The 26,094-nt window shown below is 39.5% G+C and overlaps 1 protein-coding gene across 2 annotated transcripts in view; it reads left to right on the top strand.

Annotated features, from left to right (window-relative positions):
- Positions 1–26,094, top strand: part of itpr1b (inositol 1,4,5-trisphosphate receptor, type 1b) — an 83,493-nt gene that overhangs the window by 27,960 nt on the left and 29,439 nt on the right. For both annotated transcript variants that reach the window (XM_062442113.1, XM_062442122.1), the window contains 8 exons: positions 215–340; positions 535–663; positions 1,805–1,925; positions 2,060–2,247; positions 4,452–4,600; positions 5,413–5,524; positions 17,675–17,804; positions 19,616–19,800. In XM_062442113.1, the coding sequence (XP_062298097.1) occupies positions 215–340; positions 535–663; positions 1,805–1,925; positions 2,060–2,247; positions 4,452–4,600; positions 5,413–5,524; positions 17,675–17,804; positions 19,616–19,800 (1,140 nt within the window). The remainder of the gene's footprint in view (positions 1–214; positions 341–534; positions 664–1,804; positions 1,926–2,059; positions 2,248–4,451; positions 4,601–5,412; positions 5,525–17,674; positions 17,805–19,615; positions 19,801–26,094) is intronic.

Raw genomic sequence — 26,094 nt, 5'->3', positions numbered from 1 at the left:
AAGGGGGTCCAACCTTGAACCAGGCTGGTGTACCACATAAGTATTAAATGCCACTTCATATGTATTTTATAGTTTAATAAGTTCTACTGACCCTATAATTAAAATTCTTTAAAAAAGACACATTGCGACATACCAAGCGGCATGTTTAAAGAAAGTCTTTGTGATCTAGTTTCTGTGTACTAAATGTTTATGTTTCTCTTCTTGCATCCTATAGGTGAAGGTTGCCTATATCAACTTCCTGAACCACTGCTATGTTGACACAGAGGTGGAGATGAAGGAGATTTATACATCCAACCACATGTGGAAGCTGTTTGAGAACTTCCTGGTGGACATTTGTAGGGTAAGCAAGCACGTATTTTACATCTCAGAGTGTGATCACTAAATGGAGATGCTATTGTGCTTTGCATTATGTCAGGGGTTTGAGCAATTATTTCAACACAACATGTAGTGAACATATGCTACCTGTTGCCCATGTGCAAGATGTGTGATCCAGTGGTTGTGCGTCATGCTAATATCTTTTCTCTCCTTGCCTAGGTGTGCAACAACACCAGTGACAGGAAGCATGCGGATACCATGCTGGAGCGTTATGTAACTGAGACAGTCATGAGCATTGTCACATGTTTCTTCAGCTCTCCTTTCTCTGACCAGAGCACTAGCCTGCAGGTAATCTTGACTACGCAATAAAGCATTCTAAAAACAACATACTAGAAGTCTAATACTGTATAGTCTGTAGTCTGGCATTTAAAACCTGTAAATCACGCCTGATTTTTAGAAAGTTTAATTCTTTGAAACTGAGGATACACATATAAACACATATGTACTGTGTATATATATATATATATATATTATATATACAGTATAAAATATGACATTTTTTCCTCTGCATAGATGGCTCGTCATATGTATGTAAGTACTAGTAACTCTCCCCCATATTTTGTTACCCAACCTTTGGGTGTGTTCATTATCAACAGATTCTGATTGTTAAGAAGTTTCAGTGTGGCTTTTCACATTTTCATAGCTTAGTCAGCACACAGACTCTGTTGTATCCAGATCTGTGGGTGTGTTGCACAAGGTTTTGCTGGGATATGGTGCAGATGATGCATTCATGCAACATGGTCCCTTTTTCTAAGACCTTGGTGTGTTGGTGTCTGGTCACCCAAGACTTTCCTAATAAATCATGACCACTACCCTCCCTAGACTGATTGCCAAATACAGCATACAGTAACTTTGTGGTTTGATGTTGCATTAAGTTTCCCTCTTGACATCCTGTTTTTTCTCCTGTCTTTTGTTTTGTTTTAAGCTGGCTCCAGTAGAAGTAGTTCATTTTTTTAAAGTAACCAAATGCTAAGAATTCCTAATATTGAGGTTTACCGATACATGATGATATCACAACCCTCTTTCTCTTGCAACAGGCCGCCATTCTTGGAAAGATAACGGAGGTATTTATTGTACCCTAGAGCTTTGGCCAGCTGGTAGATTGCTCTTTCATCGTGGGGGTAGAAATCAGTTGTACTCTGTTAAACACTGGTATAGTATTTTGTGTTGGGAGTGCAAATGATTGTAAACAGCTGGCCCTCTTCACCCAAAGTTTTAGACCCTTCCACCATAGGGGCATTAGTATCCTTACATTAAGGTGTCTAGCACAATGGGTTACGAATACAACATAGTGAGGGAACACAATAGTCACTGTGTTGTTAAATTCTCACCCACAGTTTCTCACCACCACCTATCCTGTACAGTTTGTGTTTTCCTTTCTTTCTTTATCCTCCCTCATTATGTTTTTCCATATATGTTTGTCTCACAGACTCGTCAGCCGGTGTTTGTACAACTGCTACAGGGAGTGTTCAGGGTATACCACTGTAACTGGCTTAACCCTGTTCAGAAAGCCTCAGTAGAGGCTTGTATTAAAGTACTCTCAGACGTGGGTAAGAACACAGACCACCAACCTTTCTTGAAGCTTATTTTTGTTTTAATATTAGAAAAGGCATTTTAGCACATATTCAAAGCATCAAACAGAAATATCTAACATCTAAATGTCTATATTTTTAAATCTTCCTAGCCAAGAGCAGAGCCATTGCCATCCCAGTGGACCTGGACAGTCAGGTCAACAACTTGTTTGTCAAGTCCAATAATGTCGTGCAGAAGAGCATCCTTAACTGGAGACTATCGGCTAAGAGCACCAACCCCAGACGGGACTCCGGCATGACTACCTCCAAAGACTACAGAAACATCATTGAGAGGCTACAGGTCGGTGGCAAGTTCAATTTGAACTGTCAATATAAAATGTAGAGGTTTCATCATTCTTTACTGCTTAAACTCTAATTGTGCTAATGGGAAAAGTCAAGCCAAGCAAATGATGAATGTTTTTATTTGTTCATTTTGTTGTAGACATTATAGTATCTGTGACATTTTTCAGCCATGGAAAATAACACAACCCCATTAAAACAAAAAAACCCCACACTAACTAAAGTGTAAATTAAATAAAACAGTACTTACGGATATTATATGCTGCAAGCAGGCTGCTCTAATTATTTTATGTTCTGAAAACATTAAGGTATTTAAAAGCAAACGTTTTCCCAATGTTTCCCTACCTGATGGTCTGAGCTCTTATCAAGTAGCCACATGTTTTTCCTCTTAGACAGAGAAAGGAGTCCAAGTCCATGTCCTCCCTGGGCTAGAAATAATAGACCTAAATTACTTCTACATACTTCTACAAGACTATCTATATTTGCTAATAAGGGGTGCTACAAGTGCTGCAACAGCACTAAAAGTTGTGTGTGGGACCACATTAGACCGATCCAAACTCCCTGTCAATGTCATTATTAATAATTGGAAAAGGTTGTATTGATATGCTAAAGGTGATATAACACTCATGATAAGTGCGTGCCAAGCAAAATACTGAAGAAGTGGTTGCTAATTGCATCCTGTTTGAGTAATAAGCTAAACCGTTACACCCAAATTTCTTGTAAAACATGACTCAGTATTCAGTGGAACTCTGAAAAGTCTCTGACCCGTTTTGGTTGGAAGTGTTATCTCCGTTTAATGGTTGGCTGAAAGATTGATAGCATTTCAACAAATAAAAACCTGTTCCTATTCAAAGACCAAACTAGTCATATTTTTGTCATACATTTTCCCAGCTATGTTTAGGAATATTCACTGTCCCATTCCAGTAATCTCATGGTAAAGCACCTCCCAAAATATACTCCTCCCAGTTTTTTTTTTTTTTAAAGGGAATAGAATTTCTCAGAGTGTATGTATCACCTTCACGTCTAATAGCTCTTTCCTTCTACCACCCACCAAACAGCCCACACTGTAGTAATGCCAGACGTGGCAGGAAGTTCATAGAGAAGTTGGATGGGGTGGTGCATCATTACATATGGTTTCTTTTTTAGTGCTTAGTGAACTGGATATGTGAACTTCTGTGTCTCTTACATTATCTCACAAATCAGTCATGCGCATATTTGAAAGTTTGCCAAAGCTGAATATTTTTGGGTGAAATGTGAATTCCTGTTGAATAATATGAGTCAACTAATCTGAATCTCTGAATGAATAAATATGTGTCAATGACGTATAAGGATTTAGAACAACTCAATTGTAGAATAATAAAAACAAGCATATCTAATGCAGTAGTTCAAACATTCAGAATGTTGTGTACCTGAAGATCCATATTATACATTTGAAATTAAGTGATTTTAATGGGGTTTTTCAAGATTAATTGGCACTGGCCTTTAAAAAGAGTCATGTGGTGCGACCACGATTCATCTTGAAATAAATTAATTTACTTAACACGCTTCACATCTTTTTTTACAAGTTTTCAGTAATATAAAGTGTTTGGAAACAAAGTATTTGCATTTTTTTTTTTAAATCTTTGTAAATGATGATCTTTTATTTAGATAAGACATTTCAAGATGAATCATGGTCGCACCAAATGACTTTTTTTTCAGGCCTGTGCCAATTAATCTTGAAAAACCCCCACTAAAATCACTTTCAAATTGTAATATGAATTGTCAGGTACACAACATTCTGAATGTTTGAACTACTGCATTAGATATGCTTGTTTTTATTATTTAAAATTGAGTTGTTGAAAATCCTTATACGTCATTGACCCATATATACCTGATTTAAACTGTAAGAATATCTCTTGTATTAAAATATATGATTTGAGTCATTTCTAAAGTTGACTTATTAAGGCTATTTTGTCAGTCAGTAAGTGAAAATCAAATGTAAAGTATTTAAAGATGTTATAAGAAATTGGTTTATTTATATCTGACTAAAAACGTAAGGAGTAATAAATTTTCAAGACTGATTTTGAGTGTAAATGTGGAGATTACATCCACTATGATTACCATCCGTGAACAATGTCCGTCACAAAACATGCTCAAGTCTTTTACAGTAAAACCACAGTTCAGTGTCATTTCTTACCTCTGGTTGTATGTCTCTATGCTTTGCAGGACATAGTGTCAGCACTGGAGGACCGCCTTCGGCCGCTGGTCCAAGCTGAGCTCTCGGTGCTCGTGGATGTCCTGCATCGTCCAGAGCTGCTCTTCCCCGAGAACACAGAAGCCCGCAAGAAATGTGAAAGTGGTGGATTCATATCAAAGCAAGTCTAAACCTAGACTTACTTTACAGTATTTATTCATTATTATATATGTACTATTAAGATTAATTAAACAATTGACATTGATATGCTTCTATGCAATAGGAGGACTTATTTTAACAAGATAAAAAATAATCATACATTTGACCGAAACAATCCTTTAGACTTTTTTTTTTTCTCACGATATGTACACATGCACTTAAGTACACACATACGTACACACACACACACACATACATACATACATACATACATACATACATACATACATACACAAACACACACACACACACACACACACACACACACACACACACACACACACACACACACACACACACACACACACACACACACACACACACACACACACACTAGTTTGGTGTTACATTATGCCTGATAAGAACTGAGATAGGATTAAAGAGAACCTGGCGGGACACATGGAGCCGTTGTTGTCGCAGGGATTATCCTACTACTTATGGCTGCAATTGTGGAGTACAGTAGGTTGCGGGAAAGTGTGTTAACCCTTACTAGCTCTTGGGAATCTCTAGGCTCTGTGTTGGTGTCTGAGAGTTCAAAAACACATGTGCTGGTGATGTTCAAGACATGCAAAACAAGACTATGCTGTTTGTCCAGATCTATTGTTTTGGTCTCGAAGGCCAATCACTTTAGGATTAAAATCATCCAAGATCATTTATTGTGTGTCACTTTGCTCAGTGTTGGGGTTAAGTAGTTGGATGATTGCCGATTTTATCGATCCAATTTTATGTGCTCACCCTTTTTCTCTTTCACCCTTCTTCTCTTCTCCTGATCAGACTGATTAAACACACTAAGCAGTTGCTGGAAGAGAATGAGGAGCGTCTGTGCATCAAAGTACTGCAAACACTGAGGGAAATGATGACAAAAGACCGTGGCTATGGGGAGAAGGTATGTACTTACACTGTTCCTTTTTCTTCATCATCATCTACCTGTGGTCCTGTCCAAGATTCACCCACATGTGAAAAAACACTTTCTGACAACTCAGAGTACAGTTCTTCTGCGTCAAAATTACTAGATGACATAAGGTACAAAGGTAAAAATTATACAAAATGCTAAGCTGTCCTTGGTTACCTTTGGAGCCTGTATAGCTGTATAACATGCATCAGTGATGGTGTCAATGACTGCAGCCAAGGCAATTTGTCAATTCTCCAAGTTATATTTGGTGCACACAGGCATATTCTTAATAACAAACAGATTCCCTCATTGCTTTCTTCCCAAAATACCTTATCAAACACTAAGCCCAAAAGATCTGAGTAATGAATCAACATGATTAACACTATTAACAACATGCATGCTCCAGCTCAAATCCGCCATTGACTGCTACTGACGTCTTGTACTAATCTCTAATTGATCGCTTCAGCTCTGTCAGCTTGTTTTTCCTGTGTGAGGCTAAATCAGCACTTGTGCTTAACAGGATGAAACAAATTCAACCCACAATTTTAATTTAACTTCTGATGAAATATATTTAATTTTACTTTGGATTCAGTGGCTGGTAATATGGTAATATGGTAGAGATTTTGTAACTGCATTGTGTTTGTAACTCATGCATGCGCATAAAGAAGCGTCAGCTCAACACACAATCCTAACAGTGATTTTATGTTGTCTCACTGATGTATAGTTTCTGGCAGTAACTCAGCAAGAAAGGTAACAATGTGCCAACAAAAGGTGAGGAAAAAGAAGACTGCTATGGATATAAACACTGCAGGTTTCAAAGTATTTTTAAAAATTGTATGTTTTATTAAAAAGGAAATACTTTTGGCGTGTTTGCTAGATCACAATGCATTTATATGATAAACACTGAATCTAAACTAAACTGTTTGTTGACCAAATAAATAAATAAATAGAACAGAACACAAACCACAGAGGGGATGTACAAAAATACAACCGAAGAAAATAAAAAGGATACATTCACAAATAAGGACATATTCCTAACTAAAAAATACATATTGAATGTATATATTTAACTGCACCCAAATAATATCTGTGCATCTATATGAGGACAAGGTAAATGGGGATTTCAAGGGAGCAGCGGCTATAAATATACTTTTCGTCAGAAACCAAAGCCTGATTGCACCTGTTGCAACATGTTTGATCAGGTCGAGTTTTACAGGTTAATAAAACACTTAGTAATCACTGCAGAGACCCATGTTCAGTTTTCCACCAGTGGTGCTTCCACTTCAGCCAGACATGATAACAAACATAATTTTCAGGTGGGAAGCCAGTCAGGGATTATATCATTATCATTTCACTCGTGGCTCCTGCGGGTTGACCACGACTCCTGTACAGATGAGTGTGTGTGTGAAACAAGCAAACAAACCACTAATGCTTAGGTCTAATGCTTAGACTGTTGTTTTATCCACAAGTGTTAATATTGCAAAGTTTTTCTTCTGGTCCAGAGACTACAACTCTGTCATCTGCATACAAAGTGACTGTTTTGGGTCTACAAAGCCTTTCACATCTGCATTTAACCCTTTAAACCACATAACAGTCGTTAATCCAAGAGCACACTTCAGTGAGCACAGTCCACTTCAATTAATATAAAAGCAAAAAAGGTGGTCTTACTAGTATGTAACCTAGAATCTAGAATTGTTGCTGTGACTATATAGATCAGGCTATTGTTTTCTGCATCCATTCAGCCTGTCTGGCATTATGGATTCAGTCCGCTCTAAAATGAACCTTCTACATGTTAGTCCTTGTGATGACAGTAAGCCAAAACCAAAAAAGGTTTGCTGTCGAGGTTCCCTGTAAGAAAGGCACTTTTGAACAAGGCGAAAAAGATAAGATTTACAGGGCTCCGTTTTTAATATGGGAAACACTGTATACAGTTGCATTGTTGTTTGACAGATGGTATGAAGGAATATGTGCAACCTTATATTTCTCTAATTTATATTGAATTAAAGGAAGTAAATTCTTGCAATCATTTATTTTAACATTATAATCTTTTTCTGCTCATCAATGTTAAACCAGCATCTGTAATTTCAGGGTTGTGAAACAATGAAACATGAATGTGGGAAGGTGTTTTTACTATTATTAATCATTGTGCCGACATGGCCAAATTTGATCTGGCTTTGGGCTTTAGCATGTTGTCCTTTAACAGTTTTCACTAACTTGACATGCTTTCGCCTGTGTGAGTGTGTGAGTGCGTGAGTGAGTGCGTGCGTGTGTGTGTGTGCGTGTGCTTGCGACCAAGCTTTAACTCACTAATCTAGCTCTACTAACTCTCTGCCTCCTATACTTTTTCTCTTCCAGCTGATTGCCTTTGATGATGAAATGGATGTGGCTGAGGTTGATCATTTTATTTATTACTTTTGTGATGTACATTCCGTTCGTCACCCACTAACAACATTAATGTGCTTGTGCTGCGAATAGACTTTCTAGCCTCACATTCTCATTCGTGGTACCTGTCAGCAGATTAGTCCATCCCACCCTGTTGTTCGCCTCTTAGAGTTCCTCCTAATCCCCATGTTAAAATGCTGCTAGATTGTCTAGCTCACATTATGCAATATGCTTGTCTGCTGTAACTTGTGTGTGGTTGTGTGCTTACTGTATTGGAGTGTACTCTTAAGGTAAAGGAAGAGATGTATTTTTAGAAGAAGTTACTGAATGCATTCTGGAGAACACAGGCAAATATTATTTCTTAACTATTTTAAGGTGCTCCTTCTCTTTAATAGCTTTATTTGAAAAGCATGTAACAGAACAAATTGCCCATAATAGCAAATGTATGCAGCTAAAATTGCTCATAACATATTGTGTGGGATGTTCTTGGAATTTATGTGGAGGGACAGAGAGTGTTTTTGTTTTCTTTCTAAACACTGTCACATATTTGGTTCACGCTGTAGCAACCAATTGGAGTCTCTTTTTCTTAAAGTTCATGCTATTTGTTATTTACTCCCCGTTAATCTAATCACAGATCTAAATATAGATCAAGAGGAAACTAAATGATCAGAAAAATAGAAACTTGAGTAGATTGTAATTCAATCCAAAACACCCAACTGTACGAAATTCATAATTTGATTTTGGTGTCATGTTTGAGGCTTTGGATCGTTGTGTTGTTCGATTGGCATTTCTCATATTTGGCTCCAGTAAAAGAGGCGGACATAATACAACCAACTTTCAATATCATCCAATATAATACTTAAATGCATCCCATTTGTTATTTCCCCAAATGATGGTCCAAATGCAGTTTCAAAGCCTACTCCACATTATAAACAGTATAATTCTGGATGCTTTATCTTTTATTTCTTCTCTATTTCACCTTTTATTTGTATTTAATCATTTATTATGGTTGAAAAGTAGTCAGATTTTAAATTAGGTTGCTACAATCCCACAAAAAATTACACAGAGCATAATCTGTCCCCAGTAGTAGATCCGGTCCTCTTGATTGCGCCGTCGTAAGTCAATACAACAACATAGCAGGGTATATTAGGGTTACATTGCATTATATTGCACTTGTTTTTTTTTTTTAGTCACTCAGTGTATGTGCTGATGAACTGGCCCCCTCATGATGGATGGTAGTGAGAGAGCATATTCTTCTTCTAAGCACTTGCTACTATTACAAGAGCAGGTGTGAGTGTATATATAGCCAAGGATACTCCCATCTAACAGATAGTTCATATCACAGCGGGCAGGACTGTGTGTGGCAGCAATGTGTCATGGGTGTGCATTGCAAATGTGTGTGGTCATGACCTGTGGCCTTAAGGAAGTGGATAAAACAGGTTTCCCCTTTCTGGTTGTTATTGTGAGTCACACAGGGACTATGGGTGTGACTACAGAGGAACCATAATTTCACATGTCAACGTTGATTAATATCATGGAATAAGACCTGTCTTACACATATCTTTTTATAGTTTGTTGGGAGTTTTGTTTTAGAAACGTTTAGTTGAGAGTTTAGGGGGGTTTTTTTGTTTGTTTTTAGCATATTCTATAAATCACTGTAACCAAGTCAGTGTCATTGCTGCTGAAACAACCCACTTTAGTCACAGTGATTTGAAGGCTTTCTCATAGTTTTATCAAGCTTCTTTTTATCTAGAGCAGTTTTATATTTGAAATTTGAAATTTGAAATAAGTTTTAAATTTGTAAATGCTATTAGGCTGTTGTTTTTATTGTAAATCAATTAGTAATTGTTAAGAAACATTCTACAAAATTTAACAAAACAATTCTGCTGGTCATACTGCTGGCCTAGAGGTTGAAGCTCTGATTATAAGCTGTAACATTCTCAGTTTGCATCAGGCTGTAAACTTCTGTTGTATGTTATTCCCCTTCTCTCTCCCTTTATTTCCTCTCTGTCATCTCTCTAGTGTTCCCTATTAAACTAAAGCATAAAATGCCCCCCAAAATATTAATTATTTAAAAAATAAACATATCTCAAGTTCTACTACTTTTCCCCCAGAACATGATCTTCATCAGCAAAAAGGGTTGACATGCAAGCTCAGTAGCTGTAATGATGTAACCCATTGCACTTTTAAGACTTGTCTGTGTTATCTTAAAGTTAAGCTTGAAAGTTCATTCTTGACCTTTAGAAATAAACCCAATTCAAAGTCCACTGTTTTTTATGCTTAATTTTATGTAAACATATCAATCATCAATCAATCTTTATTTGTATAGCGCCAAATCACAACAAAGTTATCTCAAGGCACTTTACACATAGAGCAGGTTCTAAACCGTACTCTTCAAGTTTTAATTTATAAAGAGACCCAACATTCCCACATGAGCAAGCATTTAGCGACAATGGCAAGAAAAAACTCCCTTTTAACAGGAAGAAACCTCAGGCAGAACCAGGCTCAAAGTGGGCGGCCATCTGCCTCGACCGGTTGGGGTAGAGGGGAGAGAGAGGAAGAATAGGAGAGAGAGAGAAGCACATAGAAAATAAACATTGAAGCTAGAAGGTCCGGGACTGGAATCTGTCATCCGGACGTCTACAGGCCCAGATTGCCTGTGAGATGAGAAAGCACAGACAACTCCGGGGAAGAAGTGTAGGTTACTGAATGCATTAATAGTACATGAATGTTATTGGATATAGATGGATGGATAGAGAGAGAGAGAGAGGAGGAGAGAGGAGCTCAGTGCATCATGGGGGTAGGAGTCCCCCGGCAGTCTAAGCCTATAGCAGCATAAACTAGGAGCTTGCTAACTATAAGCTCTATCAAAAAGGAAAGTTTTAAGCCTACTCTTAAAAGTAGAGAGGGTGTCTGCCCTCCGGACCGAATCTGGGAGATGGTTCCACAGGAGAGGAGCCTGATAACTGAAGGCTCTGCCTCCCATTCTACTTTTAGAGATACTAGGTACCACAAGTAGGCCTGCGTTCTGGGAGCGCAGTGTTCTGGTAGGTACATAAGGTACTATGAGCTCTTTAAGGTATGATGGAGCCTGACCAGTAAGAGCTTTAAAAGTGAGGAGAAGGATTTTAAATTCTATTCTTGATTTTATGGGAAGCCAATGCAGTGAAGCTAAAATAGGAGTAATATGATCTCTCTTTCTAGTTTTTGTCAGAACGCGTGCAGCTGCATTCTGGACCAGTTGGAGAGTCTTTAGAGACTTGTTAGGGCAGCCTGATAATAATGAATTACAATAATCCAGCCTAGAAGTAACAAATGCATGGATTAGTTTTTCAGCATCATTTTGAGACAGAATATGTCTGATTTTTGAAATGTTACGCAGATGAAAATAGGCAGACCTTGAAATTTGTTTTATGTGGGAATTAAAGGACAGATCCTGGTCAAATATAACTCCTAGGTTCCTTACAGTAGTACTGGAGGCCAAAGTAATGCCATCCAGAGTAGTTATATCATTGGATAGACAACAAGAAATCCTGCCAGGGATTATTTTGTTGAGCTGTCTCACCCAAAATGACTTCCCATGACTTCAATGACTTCCTATTGTTAAGACTTTACCTAAAATGACCAACAATACAATAACATATTTATTAGTTCAAAAATGAACTTGTATGCATTGCTATAAAATTATTATTATTATTTTTATTATGACTAACTTTGGTTGGCACAGCACATGTTGAACTTGATAGCGTCTCTTTAAATCTGTAATTTTATGTAAGCCTAAATTTAATGATAATTAAATTAATTGATCAATTTTATCTCGGTTAAATGTCAGAAAATATAATTTCCTTGAGACTGATGTGATATTGCTCTGACCAAACATTCAAATCTTATATTCAATTTACCATCATATACTGTAAGACAAAGAAAATCAACAAATCTTTAATTTGGTTACAACTGAAAGCACATTTTTGACAACAACAATACAATACAATAAAGAGTGAAAAACAGGGTGACAGTAGAGTAGTCAATCAGGAGTACTGTGAGTGCAAGTGAAGTGAACAATAATGTTAGCTAGGGAAATAGAGAAATTGTCGGAAAGGGTCTTTCCAGAGTTGCCAGGAAGCAACACATTCTCAGTTTCACTGTTATGTCTCTCTGTATTATTTTCCCTCCTTCCTTCCCTCCTTACATGCCGATTTGCCCTGTAGAGATGGAAATCCCCAGCTTCCACAAAAACGGGGCTGTTCTCAGAGACGAGCACTTTTGTTTCTTAGACTCCTCCCATTTGCAGCGTCTTAATAACGCACACATACTCCCCTCAGCTCCCTCGCACATGCCCTATGCCACTCATTCATGCACGTACTCACATTAGCATGTGTGTGGATATCATTCAAATGGATGACGGGCAAGCCAAAACCTCAACTTCCCCTCAGCAGTGGCAAAGATAAACTGCCATGATAAATGGTTATATAACCCCAGTGTTCAGCCTGCTGCTGCTCTCTGACCTACCGCAGCAACCCCCCAACTCCCACCCAGAGTTCTCTAGGATTGAATGCAGCTGTCAGCTAAACCACTGTTAGATTGAACCCATCATATTTCCAGTTGTTGCATGCCCAGTGTGTGTGTGTGTGTGTGTGTGTGTGTGTGTGTGTGTGGATATAGGGAGGTTGATGAGAGAGCAGAATAAAGCGGAGTGACAGTTTACCCATTAGCAGAGGTTATCTCATCCTTCCAGAAATAGAAGCGTGATTAAATGTGAGACAGGTGAAAACAAGACGAGACCAGCCTGCTGCTCTCATTGTCGAGCCTGATAGTATCATTGACTGCATGTGTTTGTGTTTCCCTCACGTGCTTGTGCACTTCTTTGTGAGACTAGGAGAGGTTGAATGGGTCAGATGGAGATGGAGATGGAGATGGAGTGTGTGTGTGTGTGTGTGTGTGTGTGTGTGTCTTATTCTGGTGATGTAACACGGTTCGCAGGGAATGGTGCAGAGTACGTAACCCATACATGTAGTTAGGGTTATATAAGGGATTATTTCTATGCAGGGACAGTGTGGTGGTCTGAGTGTCCATGTGTGTTCCTCAGTCTCTCCATCTATTTTTGTTTATGCCAGCAGTGAGATTCTTCTCACCCTCCGGACCATTACATTTTTCTTGTGAATTTTTTTGACCACACCCCTGCTAATCCTGTCTTACATTTCACTTTCACTTTCTCACCCATGCTTTCAGCTCTTCTGGGGCTTTCTTACTTTGCCAGTGTGCACCTTGTTCACCGTCCCCACTCCCATTGCCGCCTCGCTGCCAAACAACCTCAGATAGACTGTGTTTGTCCTCATTAAGCCTCCTGTATGCTACTGTGGGTGAAGTCAGGAGACACTGTGGGCTGTTTTTTTCTCAGTCAACAGGGGGAGCTGCAGACGTTCCCCAGCAACACGCAGCACTGTCCCAGTTTCCTTAACTTAATGCTGCATGATTCTTGGGCCCCTGCCAGCTCTCAGGCAGCAGTTACATAAGAGCCAACAATTTTCTTTCCTTTTTTTTCTCTCTCTTTTTCCTGGAATCTTAAACTCTCCACTGATGTGTGACCTTCAGTGGTAATTGCCAATAAAAGTGCAGCAGACACATCTTCCGGGAGACAGTAGCAGTGGTGCACCTCGCTTTAGATAGTGCAGGGTTAACAGGGGGGCCTCGGGGTGAGAGGGGTTTTAATTTGGGTGGTGCACTCCACCCCAAGCAGCACCTGTGAACTGTTTAAGATCAATTTTATATTATTACAAGAATGCAATAAAAATAATTCTTTCATTATATGTTTCCATGATCAGACAAAACAGGTTTATTTCCCGGTGAGATGAGGTCGAGCAGTTAACTGCTCACTGAGTCTCGTTGTTTTGAGATGTAGGTTTAGCTATGTTACTCTAAACAGAGGGAGGGTTTGACTATAAGGAGATCCTGGAGAAAGGTGCAACATCCACAGAAGAATACACAGATTTTTCTGGTCAGTGAAATCATATGACTTTAACTGTTGAAAAGGCACTAAATCTCATTGTGCCTATTTATGTGGCATTGCCTCTGTGGACATTTTATCACGTATTCTGGGAAGCATAACAAGTGGAACTGATGCTAACAATTATGGGGTCAAGTAGTCTAGCTAATGCGTATTTTGATACACAAATAAAATTATAGAGGAGTTGTTGACAATAGTAAACATAGCAAATAAGGTCCGATTACGCACATGTCATGTTCCACAAGCCAAAACAGCGTTCCATCGAGCTGAAAAAGAGGACATTAGAGAGGGAGTTCAACTATAGTTGCGTGTTTCAGTGGAAATCAAAGTGTTGATGTAAAAGGAGGGCTGATATACGGAAATTCCTATCAAGTTGCACAATTAATCAGCACAAACTGACATGACCGGGTTATAGAAGGAACATTTACCCATTTTTAGATTGCATGTTTTTTAATTTAGTTTGTCACATTCCCTGCCCCCTTTAGTAGTGATGTTTTGTGTTGCGTGTGTGTGCATGAATATAGTCATTTTTATAAGCTTGTCAGTTCAGTAAGTTGTTTACTTCCTTGAACAACTGGAATTTGTTTGACCTCTGTGCTCTGTGGGCTTCAAATTTCTAATCAAATTTTATGTTATTCTGTTTAATGTCATTGTCAAATTAGATTTTATGAAAATTGAGGGACTTTGTGTTATTGGGCCAGGAAAATGATTTATACTTCATTATTTGGTTGCCAATTTGCATTCAGTTTTTTAAAATTATTATTTTAATCTTTTTTATTTTGCTCAGACTGTAAATGTTTTATTTAGGTGTGATTTCTTTTTAACCCTTTTTTGCCATCTGCTAAACTTATTTTGTTGGTTCATCTAGTTTGGAAAATGCACAGAAATGTAGGTGTTTTTATACTGGAAGTCGCAGCTCTTTCCATACAAGCCAACATACCCACTCATGCATGTAAAGCTTAGTTCTTAGATCTTAGGTTCTTAATCAGATTGTGGAGAAAAAATAATGTTTTTTTTCCTCTTTTTTTCTTTTACCACTGTCATATCATTTTGATTTTTGTTAAGACAAACTTTGCAGTAGAAAAAAAAGTTTTATATTTAAACTGAACTGAGTCAACTGGATTTGCAAGTTCATCCAAGAATACATTTCATTAGGCTTCAAGTGATGCGCTTGCCAGTGTCCTAGAACTACTGCAGCTACATACAGCTGCTGTGATGACAGATGCCCGTGACAAATGATAGCCAAGTTTTTTTTTTTTGTCTGGATTACAAATAATTTTCATGTGGTCTATACAGAAACTAGTGTGTACACTAAGATGAATGTGCATAGTGGTACTCAGATGAGTGTCCCTATTTCTGCTTTTATTGAGTCTTCATTTATCGTTTCATTGTAGTATAAATGCAGAGTCATGTAGGGGATAAGCAGCAATACTTTGCAGCAGGAGGTTAACAGTGAACCACAGGATATTAAACACACCACAGTGTAGCATTCTAGCGAGTAGTCAATGATGTGGTGAAGGCTCTTTTTTCTTCTGTAGAGCTTCTGCTTTCTTGCTGCAACAGGTTAATGCTGCTTTCATCCATGCTGCACCCCTAGACTAGTGCTGTGAATACATTTAACACAAGATACGCATTGAGTTAAAATGATTTCCTAAGCATTTCATGATCACTAGGACCTGGCTCTTCAAATCACATACATTTATGATGAGCCGTTGTGCATGTGACTGTTTATCTTAGTGAGCAGTAGAAAGTTTGATGCTTAGAAAGGAGACCATGGCCATGCTGCATCTGTAAAGTTTGGCCATGAGGGATGAATAGCTTGTAGAGTTTTTATGGAGGTGTTACTCTTTGGGGGCCAGAAACAACATAACTAATTCAACATCTTCAAACTCTGACTAACATCAACCTTTTATTTCCAATCAGCTGGCACCTCCGCCCGAGCCTGAAGTCCCTCCTGAGGTGTGTTTAAGACCCATATTGGCCCACTGCCCACTAATATGGGTTACTGCTGATCAGAGATCATCTGTGATATCAGTATACTTACTCCACCCTCATTGTACTTGTGCTCAGTCTTACACATCTCTTTATCTATAGAGATAAGACTCACAACCCATCCCCACGTACTTCCTCTTTTGAGGGCCCACTCATGCATATTGCTCCATGTGTGAAACTTGAATTATGCTACATATCAGCCTTTATTTGTCTATTGCCTCCTACTTGTCCACTCATTCATTCCTACTTCCCTCCCTTAGTGCAATTTTTCCTCTAGATTTTTTCAAAAATGTTTTTAGTCTAATTTCCTGACCGTCTTTCAGTGGGGGTGTGGGGGGGGGTTAAAGTCATGGGTGAGGTGTTTTTCCATGCCAGATTGGTGCTTACAGTGTGTGTCAGTAGCTCACAGCTCCGTTATGTAACCTAGACAGGTTTTTTTTTTTTTTTTTTTCCTCATTCTCATGGCTTGTGTCCCCCCCCCCCCCCCTTGCAGCTTGACGCACTCTTACGTAAATAAGGCTCTTTTGCCACTGTGTCTGCAAAGTAAAGAGGGAGTCACCACATGCCTAAGTGTGCGATCTTTGACTGAAGACTGAAATTTGAGGGGTTTTTTTTTAAATGAAAGAAAGATTTTATATAAATTATGAAATTCTTTCTTTCTTTCCTTCCTTTGTTGGAGTAGGATGTTTTATAACAAACATCAATCCTCTCCTGCATGAAATCTTGCATGACTTTAATTCAACCTCACATCTTCCCTGACACAACCACTTCCCTCTTAACTGCATGATCTAATTTGCACCCAGTTTCCTGCATGCTAGTAAAGTGACTAATTTGCACTGTATTAACACCTTATTTTGTTTTTCTAATTTCTCCCAAATTTCCCTTCCGATCGTTTTATTTATTTATTTTTATTATTATATTTTATTTTATTACTTTCTGCTAACTCAACTCACCTTTAAGGAGCTTGATCCCAACCAGCCACAGAAGCAACTGGAGGATCAAAGGAGGGTAGGTACTGAGTTTGCTTTGCTGATGGTCAACAACTGACTGTCGTGGTGCCCTCAGTCACACTACTTCCACAGCATGGTGCTTGCTCACTTCCCTGTCAGTTTTACCATATGTAACGTGAGGTAGACCAACAGATGGACCTGATTTTTTTGTCTTCTCTTTGGTGGCTTTTGACATATTTGGCCCAGAGGGACTGTGCGGCAATGATTTACACCAAACCAACATGTGCCAAAACTGAATGTCAGCACATGATGAGATAGGATACAGTGTGGCTTTTAACATCACTGACTGAGGTCAGAGGACAAAAGGCCAAATAAGAAGATGACGTATGTTGTTTTTGTGAAGTCTTTCTAACCTTCAAGGCCGGACACTGAATACATTTTATTTTGTATTTATATTTATTCTAAAATTCCACTTAAGCTGCAGTAATTTTTAAGTTTATATTGAATTGGCTTGATCACCAAAATGAGGATGCAAAGTAAAGGGCAAGGCTCTCAAGTGGGATGGGAGTAAGTTATAATTCAAAAATCCTTACATCAGGGTTTTCCAACAGGTTTAATTTTTTGTGTTTCCATGGAGCCCTATAGCCTTTTTTTTTGTTATATTTGGGGATTTGTTTTATGTGGGAATTAAAAGTATTCATACAATTCATGATCCTTGCCGTATATTAATAATCTGACTTTGGCCTCCAGCTCCCTTTCTGTGACATGGTAGCTGAAAGTGTGACTTCATCTCCTAACATCCGTTTTCACTGACAGGGAGAAGCTCTGCGACAGATCTTGGTTAATCGATACTATGGGAACTTCAAAACGGGACAGAGGAGAGATAGCCTTACGACCTTCAGCAACGGCCCACTCACACCTGGAGCACAAGGAAAAACACCTACAGGTGTGTGTAACAATAGAGTATCTGTGTACCTAAATTGTTAGGCTCATAAAGATAAGACGAGAGGAATTTGAAATGATTTACTTGGGAGATAAATCAAACATTAAAATTGGTAAGGCTATAACTGCCACCTGCAATATGGCAGTCAGCAACAGATTATGAATAAAGAAAAACGTTCAGCTTTAGTCATGCTCATTAAACCTATAGGAACTAGAAAAGAGGAAAGTAAGTCAGCATAAACAGTTATATTATGTAGTTGAACCAGGCAGGTAACAATGGAAAGAACTCTTATTATTTCAAATGTCTAATTTACAGTGAAAAAAAATCCTATATGTTCCCAGTTATTTAAATTGGTGCTTGGTAAACATTTGGTATATTTTTTCATACATTTTTGTAGTCACTGTAAGCTTGAAACCCCCCCCCCCCCCAAAACAAAAACAAAATAACATTTATATTTCACAAGAAAGTGCAGCAGATTATTTGGAATTTCCTTTCATGTGGGAAATGTTTGTCTGTTAGTTACGCAGGTTGCACAGTCAGTGACAGAAGTCATAATTTCCACCGGGTTGCAGCGAACACAAGATAGCTTGCATCTGTGCCGACATCGCCCACCTGGTCCGAATTACGTTTGTGTACAGCAGTATACATTTTGTGTATATGCGTATTGTGTTTACAGCAACACATTTGCAGAAGGCCGTACATATGCGCAGAAAACTCCATCCATCTGTCTCTCAATCTTTGCTCTAGCGAGACTGACATTCACGAATTTAATAGATTGTTCGTAAATGACATTTATTCTTTCCAGTTCTGAATCTCTCATTAGCGATATGACTCATCGTTCATCTCTAATGCTGTAGAGCAGAGGAGAAAGTAAAGAGCTTATTCACAGCCACGGCCTTGTACTCCTTTAAGGCCACGGACCTCGGCTTTGCTACTGAGCATACTGGCTCTCTCCTCAGCATAACGCAGGACGTGTTGTTGCCAAGCGACCAGAGAGCCAAGCTCCGTCTAGAATGGGATGTGTTGTTGATTCATTCAGTCGCCCAGCCAGAGATGGCTCTGATGGGTGCTGTTATCTCACCACTGATTCCCCTGGTGGCTGTGGTAGCCAGCAGCAGGAGTAGGAGTTAAAGTACCTCCGTGGATTACACACACATCTGATATGATATTGTTATGTGTGCACCATGGCTGAAATGATCGTAATGACATCTGTGGCTCCTTCCGTGCATCACAAACTCTTTGATATAGAACTGAAAAAAATATATTATTAATCTGTAACTATTTTGATTATGAATTAATTGTTGTTGTCATTTTTCAAGCAAAATTGCCATGCAGTCTGTAATTCCAGCTCCTTATATGTGATGATTTACAGTTTTTCTTTGTCATATATGATAGTAATTTGAATATCTTAGTGTTTTTTTTAACACTTGGAATTATATTGGACATTTTCACTATTTTCTGACATTTTATAGTTTAATAATTAATTATTTTATTGAGAAAATCAGAAGACTATTCATAATGAAAATAAACATTAGTTGCAGTCCTAGTTTCACATCCTACTTGTTCACTGTTAGCTTACTATATTATATGTGTAGCCAGCTATATTTCTATATGTAAACATAGTTACTTATGATCTGGATAACAGCATCCATCAAACTGCATGAGGCATGCAATATGATGAAAACAGCCTAGCACTAAAATATGAATTAAATCATCAAAATGATTTGGCCTTTTATTTTTCTTTAAATCCAGACAGAAATCTGAATATAACCAAATGAGTGTATGTGTTAATTATTTTTCTTATGTGACTATAGTTGTCAGCTCCGGGGTTGGAGGTCGAGGGGAGCTGAGTTTGGCAGAGGTCCAGTGCCACCTGGACAAAGAAGGGGCTTCTGATCTCGTCATTGACCTCATCATGAACGCTACCAGTGACCGGATCTTTCAGGAGAGCATACTGCTAGCCATCGCTCTACTGGAGGGCGGGAACACGGTCATCCAGGTGAGTGCAGGGGTTACTGGGTTCAACAGTGCAGAGTGGGGTGGATGAGAGGTGTTAATGAGGTCCAACGCTCAAACATCTAGCCTGTAATTACAGTAAATGGGACCACTAAAAACATAACGAGCAGGATCTCAACAGGTAGATGTTATCTCTGGGGTTCAAAGCTGTGGTGTCAAAAGTTATTTCCCTGTAGCTCCATTGCTGTCTCCAAAATGGAAAAAAAGAAAGTTTCTCACTTCAGTGTAAACACATTTTAAAGCTAAACTTTAGTTGGATACAGAAAGCGTCTTGACGTGTTTGAATTAATTGACATCTTGTATTTTGAAAAAAAAGAGAAAGTGAGTTTGGGCTATGGATAAAGACGAAAAAGGGAAGTCAGAAAGGAAGAGGAACAGTAGTCTGCTGGGAGAAGTCCAAACTGTGCAGCCAAACACATCATCGCCTCCCCACAGCCAGCCAGGGGTTGCTACGGCAACGCAACTTTTTGCGAACCTCATAGCAAGCAAGTTGAGAGGGGAGAGAGCTGCTGTGTTTGCAACTGCTTTATTTCAGCTTTGCAGGGCAGAGAGAGAGAGAGAGTGTGTGTGTGTGTGTGTGTGTGTGTGTGTGTGTGTGTGTGTGTGTGTGTGTGTGTGTGTGTGTGTGTGTGTGTGTGTGTGTGTGTGTGTGTGTGTGTGTGTGTGTGTGTGTGTGTGTGTGTGTGTGTGTGTGTGTGTGTGTGTGTGTGTACTAGAGTACGAGTGTGCATGTCTTTGTGACCAAGTGTGTGACTGTGTACTGCTCGTAAGCTGTCTATCTGTGTATTCTGGTTTTGTGGTTTTTGTGCATGTGTGCTTTTGTGTGTTGTCTTGCATAAACAGGCCCGTTGCATAATAGGCTCCTATTTGCATTGTGCTGTTACCTGACAAGGCCTGACTTCCCAGAGTGTACACAAAGGCACTCACATGACTCCTGTTACATAAGCTGCTGCCTGCATGCCTGCCTGCCTGCCTGCTTGCCTGGGTGAATGACGCCCAGTGCCCCGGGCCTCCTAACATTCCAAACTGGACTCTTAACTGGGTCATGCTCTGCTGGTGGATAGAGGGCAATAAAAGGCGGAACATCTCAGTGGCCTCAGGAGAGATCCAATTGATTACGGTAGTTCACTGGTGTTACCTGAGGAAAACAGCCTTCCTTAAGGCAAATGAGCTCATCTCACTAGTTGACTCTGCTGACATTCCATGTGCTAGTCTACCCTTTTGAGGTCAGGCAACAATTAAGAAGATGAGTGTCCACTGTTGCATGTAGTCTGTCACATGCATTTTGTACTGAAAATGTTTCTTTGTTTGTTTGAGTCACAGCTTTGAATGTTTATGTTTTACACATTACACTATCAGATATTGCTTAGATTGCAAAATAGAGCTATAAGTCACAGTTATTATTGTACTATGTAAGAGAATAGCACGAAACATTTTTGTGTAAATAGCTTTGAATTCATTGAGATAATTTACAGTTTCTCAGTCTGTATTTTTGCCTCTGGTTCCTACTGTAACACTGCTGTTTTCCTGCTTTACATTTGCTGGTAGAAAAAAAAAAAGAACCTCCAGAGCTGCTGCCTTTGGGTGAACTTGATAAGCAGAGGAGTTTATCGGCTTAAACAAGGGGCATGATGAATTATAAAGAAGCCTCTTGTTTCACAATTTAAGTTAGGTGTTTTTGTCCTCCTTTAGCATGGCACAGGCACAAGTGAGCTTTTCATGTATGGTCCAGAGTGAATTTACAACACATCAGCAGATGCATCACATTTCCCTATCTTACATAATGATGGATTGCCGGCCCCCTTTTTAGGACAGAAGGCTTCTTGTTGTCTAAATGAAAAGCAGGACAAAAACATGCCCACAGATTTCTCCAAGCAGTCTGTTTGTTTGTTTTTTGGGGTAATCCAAGGTCGTAGCCTAGCCAACAAAATTTCTGGGAAAAAGTATAAGAGCAGGAGATGGAGAACTGTTAGCTGGCCTCAGAATGAATTCTCCAGGGCCCAGAGGTCTATGCTAGCTGGGCTCGATATGGCAGCCCCAAGGGATAGGGTAAGTGTGTTAGTGAATACAAAAAGAAATGGGTCAGGCCTTATCCTGGCTCCCCTCCTGCATGATGTTTAAGTATAACATCCTCAATAGGCCAACAATACTTCCCTCCCCTGAGATGCTTATCTGCTTGCTGTATAATAGAGACTTTCCCTTGACGCAACATGCTGGAACATAAGGTGAAGAATATCAGGGACTCTGCCCTTTCTTGTTTTTCCTTTTATTAAATTCTAAATGTAGCATTTTTTGGGTTGTCAGGTATTAGCCATTAGCATTTCATTTGGATGTAGGAACTGCACCTGCTCAGGCATTGACATGTTTCCAGAAAAACAACAACACACTCGCACACTTGTCCATTCACATTTAAAAATGTGTTTAATTAATTATTCAAAACAATATCAGTAATACTTCGAAAAAATATAGCACAAGCCAAAAAAAATGGCATTTCAAAAACTGGAAATCTCACCCACCATGCAAACCACTGAGTCATCATAGCCTATCAACCCCTGTAGATATATTATGATAACTCTATGCTCAGTAAGAATTAAACTTTGAGGTCACTATGCTTCTCATTAATACAAAGTAATTGCACAGTGTTTGCTGCATTCTTAATATTTGCTTTAAGCTTCTTCGTAATCCCTTATCTAGGCATCTGACTATACACTGGAAATTAAGTCATAACTCAAATGCGGGACAGTGTGAAAGAGTGCAACTATCCACAGTGAAAACGAACCCTCATACCTTCCGTGTGTTCATCATTTATGTTTAGCAGTCACGTACAGTAATGGCAGTCCTCGCTCAGCTAGTCTATTTGATGTCTTTACTTGTAATAACAAAGTAACCCAAAAAAAGGTTTGGTGTTCAATAGAGAATAATTGCACATTTTGGCTTTAAAACCAAAAAGTCTAGTTTACTGTAACATTCACTTTTCATTCCTATGCAATGCTACAGACATCTGTCAAACATTAGTCATTGACCCACATAGCTTCACATCAAGCCTGCATGCATTGTGGACAAGATAACATGTTGCATGACACGTTTGCTCACAGCCTCTTGGTTGTTTTTCAGACACTACTAGTATAACATGAGGAGACAAATAGCAAACATATTGTGGCATAAAACTGCACTCTTGCATACTAATCTGTACACCCCATCAGCACATGCACATAAACACACACACACACATGCACTCCAAGATATACTTAGGCTGGAAAGCTTATTCCAAAAACAGCCCTTAAAAAGAGTGTGTTTGTGTGTGTTATGTAAGAGAAGAAGTGTAGAAGCTCTTCTCCTCCCAGACCACCATCCATCTTCTCATCGCTGTCTTCATGACCTCAGATCCTGTCACAGGAGCAAACAGGTGGCACCGCTCTTACTCAATAGGCTTGTTGTGGCACGCTGTTCCCCTCGGTCCCTTCCAAGTGTGATTTGTCAGCCCCCACCCCCACCCCGGCCTCCCCCTCCTCTGCTAGGTTCAGGTTCGCTTTACAGCCACCTCTTGGAAAGCTTTAAAAAGCCTCTGCATACTGAGTTTCCAGGCATTGGCGTAATCAACATACCACCTTTTTTCTAACTGCGTAGTGGGCAGGAGATTCTCCTTTTAAACCCCACTTTATAGTTTATAGAAGTTTAATGACTTCAATCCTGCTTGGTGCAGCTTTTTTTTGTTGGGCCAGTGCATCTACAATTTAGTTGTTGTTGAAGTGGTTGGATACACTGTCCATGACTTTGCATGGCTTGTTGCCTGTTGGTCTTGAGATGCACTCAAGCGTATTTCTCTATAATTTCAATCTCCTATCTGGCAGTTTCATCGTAGCTTCAAAGAGCAGATCTCCGTGGTTACCAGCTGGGCGGTGGCGGAGTACGCCAAAGACGCCCTCCAATAAGCACAGAGATGGCTTTGTCACTCACCAAGGTGTCAGGCTGGTAAGGCGGGAGCACGGATAAAAAAGAAAGAGAGAGCTGGTGGTATAAACAGGCCTTACATAACTGGCAGTGTTGATGCCAAGAGCCGGGGTGGCAGCTGACGGAGGGAACGGAGAGAAAAGTAGAAGTGTGGGATAATCAGAAAGGAGGCCCCGCTGTGCCACCAATGTTGAATCTGTAGAATAGGAGGGAGAATTATGAGTTGCGCTAAACCTGCTGTGCTGAACATGACTGGCAGTTCCAGGGTCAACAGAGCTGTCAGGAGGCTTAATGGCTCTGTAGTGGGACATGTAAAGGGCAAGCTGAGGCTGATTGGCTGATTACCATTTTCTTCAAAGAATGACTCAGCAGTCAATGGCAAAAAAGTTGGGCCTAAATTTGGTGCACATAACTGAAAGTGGTTGTTATCCAAGTTGTTATCTGAACCTGTTTCCTTATGTTAGGTAATGCTTAGAACTCTGTGTTATCACATTACGTGATCTCTGGTCAGCTTTGCTCGGAAATGGAATCTTTCTTCAAACAAAAACAAACCCAAAAATGCAACAGTTCACTGCTCAACATGGAATATGTGATATGCTTAATTTGTACTTTTTTATTATTACTGTTGGCCACATATGTATTAATTGCCTTGAATCCAGACTTGGGATCTGAACATGTTGCAGCAAAACTATCGTAGCTCATGAAAACCTCATGTTCACTTTTGCTTGAGGCTTTCTCAGGTGTATTTTCATGTCAACCCAAGGGCTGTTTTATTGTTTAAATGTTTCAGTACTAGTGCAAATATGATACTGATACCAGAACAATACTTTTTTGGATACCTTACTTTCACTAGTGTGGTTCATTTCCACCCAACTTGTTTTTTAAAGAACCAAAGAAGCCAAACTTTTCTTGATTGAACACATGCATCAACACAAGAACACCACCCACCCACCCCGCCCACTAAATGAAATGCAGTCTGATGATGGCAAAATACCACAGAGAAACCAGGAACTGTGTGATAAAAGAAGTACCAGTCTGAGGAAGCATCTGATGCCAGCTTTCAGTATTTGTCAGATTTTGATTGATTCCTCAGTATTATGGACGCATTTCAGTAACTGAAAAAGTCCTGAGGTTTGATAACCAGTCAGACTCAGATCAGGGGCGACAGTTGTTGCGTGCTCTTCCTTTATTTCTCAGTATATATGACTGACAAATGTTGACAGAATGATTCCCTTTGCATCAGTGAAGAAAATTGAGTTTTTATGGAAACAGTCATGAGGTCTATTTAATATGGTAATCTTGTAAAGCTGCTATCCTGGAGCTGTTGACTCTGTCTGGAAAAGTCGGCCTGCTTGCATAAGTCCTCTGCTGACTCTTAATCAGATCACTATCAGTGAATGACCCTATCTTGTCAACAACAACATGATGTTAACAGCGTGAAAAACAAGCAAGAAGAAACTGTTGCATAAAAGAGAGGAGAAAAACAACTCTGGGATACTTAATGCATTAAGTGTTCCGCATCTCTTGGGACTTTGAGTCAGGTGACCGCAGATATTCTCACTAAGTGGGCTTCACTGTTTGATATTTCTTTGATTTTCTATGCAGATATCGTCTCTTTAGCTCTGTGCACTGCACCTGCGTGTCGTTTCCCTGTTTTCATGGCTGTCCCCTCTCAGGAACTGTGTTGAGCTAAACCTGGAAAGAGTCTTATGTAACAAGCTTTCAAAACTGCCCTAGAATCTATGTATGTGATAACTCCTGCTTGCATCGAACCCACCACACCTCTCCTCCCACTTTTGGACCCTCCCTCCTCTCCTCACACACCGCACACTCACTTCGTGCCGTTCTGGCACTGAAAAGTAGGACAGGGTTTTCCTCTCTCGCTCTTCCTTTCCCTCTCTCTGCTGCTCACCCTTTGTGGGCTGATGTAACAGTGTTAGAGCTGAGGCGCAGTGTGCCCTCACTGTAACCACTCAGCTGATTACAGGTCTTATGTAAGGAGGGATTGTCGAGAGGAAAATGGGACAGAACATATGAGCCTGTTGCAGAAAAACAACAGGTCCGTGCATACAAGGCTTTCAGACAAGGTGTCCCTTTGTACAGTCAGCTATAGGCAGAACATTTCCTTCCTGACCATGACTTCACAATCCTCTCACTCATGAGGGAGCAAACTTTTGAGTTGCATAGTTGCAAAGTTTATAAAAGTAGAAATCTATGGTCTTCTTGCACATTCAAACAGAATCATACAGATGATGTTTTGATTGAAGGGCATGTGAAACCAATTCTATGAGCACTGTAATGTTTCCACAGCAGTGTTTGTTTACCT

The sequence above is a fragment of the Scomber scombrus genome, chromosome 3, assembly GCF_963691925.1.
Source record: "Scomber scombrus chromosome 3, fScoSco1.1, whole genome shotgun sequence".
Classification (NCBI taxonomy): Eukaryota; Metazoa; Chordata; class Actinopteri; order Scombriformes; family Scombridae; genus Scomber; species Scomber scombrus.
This window is presented reverse-complemented; position numbering and strand designations above follow the sequence as displayed.